Source organism: Papaver somniferum, chromosome 6 (genome assembly GCF_003573695.1).
Source record: "Papaver somniferum cultivar HN1 chromosome 6, ASM357369v1, whole genome shotgun sequence".
Taxonomy (NCBI): Eukaryota; Viridiplantae; Streptophyta; class Magnoliopsida; order Ranunculales; family Papaveraceae; genus Papaver; species Papaver somniferum.
In genome coordinates this window covers 21603756-21606595 of record NC_039363.1, presented here as the reverse complement: position 1 = coordinate 21606595, position 2840 = coordinate 21603756, and the positions used below count along the sequence as shown (strand labels likewise).

Sequence of the window (2840 nt, the reverse complement as noted above, 5' to 3'; positions counted from 1 at the left end):
TTATATATAAGTTGCCAGTTAATTTATTTATTTTTCGACAAATTAAATGATAGATAAAAGATAAAGAAATAATAAGTTCTTGCATGTAGTACTACAATTAAACAAAATTCTAACATGAGTCACCATTTTTTCTTTGGATAAATTTTTGGTAGAGACGGTTTTGATGGGGGCATGGAGGGCATAAGCACCCACTTGCTATCCATATACGAGGTATCGTCGTAGCCTTTAGTCGGGGAGGGTGGCCAATATGAAAAGTGTAGGGGCAAATAGGTGAAACCTAAACTAAAATCTAAAACAAACAAGTAATAAGCATCAACACGTGCCCCAAAACAAAAAAGAAAAAAAAGAAAACACGTGCAAGATGAATTATATATAAAGAAACGAATACCCCCATCAAACGCCCTTTTCTTTCGCCTTCAGTTAACCCTAAAATCAATTCTCACCCATCCGCAGCCGAAGCTGGTAGTGGTTAACAATGGCGAAATCTTTAAGATCCAAAAGAGAGAAGAGATTAAGAAGTATTAGAAGGGAAATAACAGAACCTTTTCATGAAAAGAAAGAAGTTGCAAAATATGCTGCTACACAAGCTGCCATGAATGCTCCTAAACTACCTGTACGTCCTTATACCAAGCATGATAAAAATCCTATGGAAATCACTACCGATACCACCATCACCAATTCCAGCATGGGTAACTCTTTTTTTTCCTTTTTATTTATTTATTTTGTTTTTTCTTTAATTGAAACTCCTTTTTGTAGTTCATGGAGAAAAAAAATCTTGTTTCAATTTTATTTATTCATATATGCATTGGATAACGATTTCTCATATACATCCTTAAGTTATGTATTTTTATGTATTTTTGGAGTTTAGTTTTCAGTCATGGGTGTTAACTTCACCTTTTTAGTTTTGTGAGAAGATAATTTGGTTTTGACTCTTAAACAATTTGTTCCTTCCGAGCGGTCTTTGGTTGTGCTGTATCTTTTTTTTTAATTAAGTCGAAAGTTACTGATTTATTCTATGGTATTTAAAGTTCAATTATGCCAGCACAAACTGTTGAAGGTCTGGATTCCAAGAATTCCATAAGAGTTTTTGTGAATATTTGTTTAGAGGTGAGCGTCTTGTTCGTTTTTTTCATCAGTCAATGGGTGCTCAGGTTGAGGCTAGGTGCTTTGGTGATAATATGGAAGACCCTGCTGCATAAAACTATTTTTTCTCAAGAAATTGATTGTCAATTATGATACTTGTTTTATGAGAAAATGGGATTATTGGATTTGAATAGTATGCTTAGGGTGCTAAAGTAAGAATCTGAAAGAAAATTTATTGTTAGAGTGGTGGTGTTTGATATGAATTAATGCATTCCGCAATACTGCAAGTTATATTCAGATTGCAAAACCAAAAACTAAACCGTTCATAACCATGGTTGCAAGTCGTATATGCCAGCAATACTTATTTAATTTTCTACATACTAATATGGAACCAGACTATTTACAGTCTTGTAGAACTTCAGCCAATTGCTCCAACCAATTGCTCCAAATCTAGTCTGGATTCCAAGAACTCCAACCAATTGCTCCAAATTTAATTTTCAACCAATTGCTCCAAATCTAGTTATTTTACATACCGTCTTTAACCCGTTCTGTTCTGGTCTTTCTTTTAATATGTTTTTGTCTTCTAAAGTTTTATCAAATGCCTAACCTGTCTTATGTTATGATAGATGTGGAAATGGGTGATGCTGGAAACAAGTCTTTGAAGGTTATTGGAAAGAAGATGAAGAAAAAATTCAAGATAGGCAGGGGTAAAAAACAAGGACAGGGTAAGGTCAGGAGAAAGCACAACATCTAGTAGCTTTAGTTGTTTTGTTATCTGCTATGGATACTATAGCTACTGTATTTTTATGCTTAGTGAGTTTTGACGGGGTAGTTTTATCAATGTCAGTCAACTGCTCTTGTATACTTTGTTATTGGCTATGGATATGAATACTTCATTTATAGCAGTTTTTAATTTGTTCACGGTTTTATTTATTTATTTATTTATTGACTCGAAAAGGGCAATATATTAAGTTCATCACTAAGAGAAACGAATCTACTCGGATATGGAGTACAGAAATGAAAAAAGGAAAAAACAAAACCAAATACACCAGGCTAATTAGAACACAGCGGCCTCTCAATTATTTAAAATCATATCTAAGCTCACTCCACTAAAAATCTTTTTATCTAAGCTCGCTTCACTAAAAACCTTTGTTCCTGAGAACCAATCGTAGATTAGCACCACTATTTGTGATTTCTCCAACCATATAGACCACCAAATTGCTATAATGTCCCAAATCCGTCTCCTTAAGTTAGAGCTTGAACCTTTTTTTTCTGTTTCACTCCCAAATAGTATGCCTGACATATTCTTAAAAAACCTATTTATACCCCTCCAATAAAAATAGCCAAACCTCTCTAGTGGTTTCACAATGTAGGAAAATATGATTGTTTGATTCGGATGCTTTAGACCTGGGAAGAATTTCTATATGTATACATAGTTGGGGCAACAACATAACATAAATTCTATACGAATTTTTTTTACCTTATGAGGGATTTTTGGATTCTAAAGACTCTTATAGAAAAATAAAAGCAAACCATAAACTTCCAAAGCTTAATAACATTTCGTTACCAACCAGACTCTTGCATCACCACCATCTCTAGGGTTAAACATTGATACTAGATCTAATAGATGAGCTACATCCTCAATCTCTCTGTCTTTTAACCGTTTGCAAAAAGCTAAATTCCAACTGATCCCATGACTCAAATTAACACACTCTTGAATGGTTGCATCTTGCACTCTACTGATCTTATAAAGGGCA

At 33.8% G+C, this 2840-nt stretch overlaps 1 protein-coding gene across 1 annotated transcript; it reads left to right on the top strand.

Moving 5' to 3' along the window:
• The first annotated feature begins 405 nt into the window (after positions 1 to 405).
• Positions 406 to 2005, top strand: LOC113287158. Its single transcript, XM_026535838.1, has 2 exons — positions 406 to 689; positions 1710 to 2005. Exons 1-2 carry the CDS (start codon positions 476 to 478, stop codon positions 1835 to 1837), a joined length of 342 nt encoding a protein of 113 aa, XP_026391623.1. The 5' UTR covers positions 406 to 475; the 3' UTR covers positions 1838 to 2005.
• Positions 2006 to 2840: the final 835 nt, after the last annotated feature.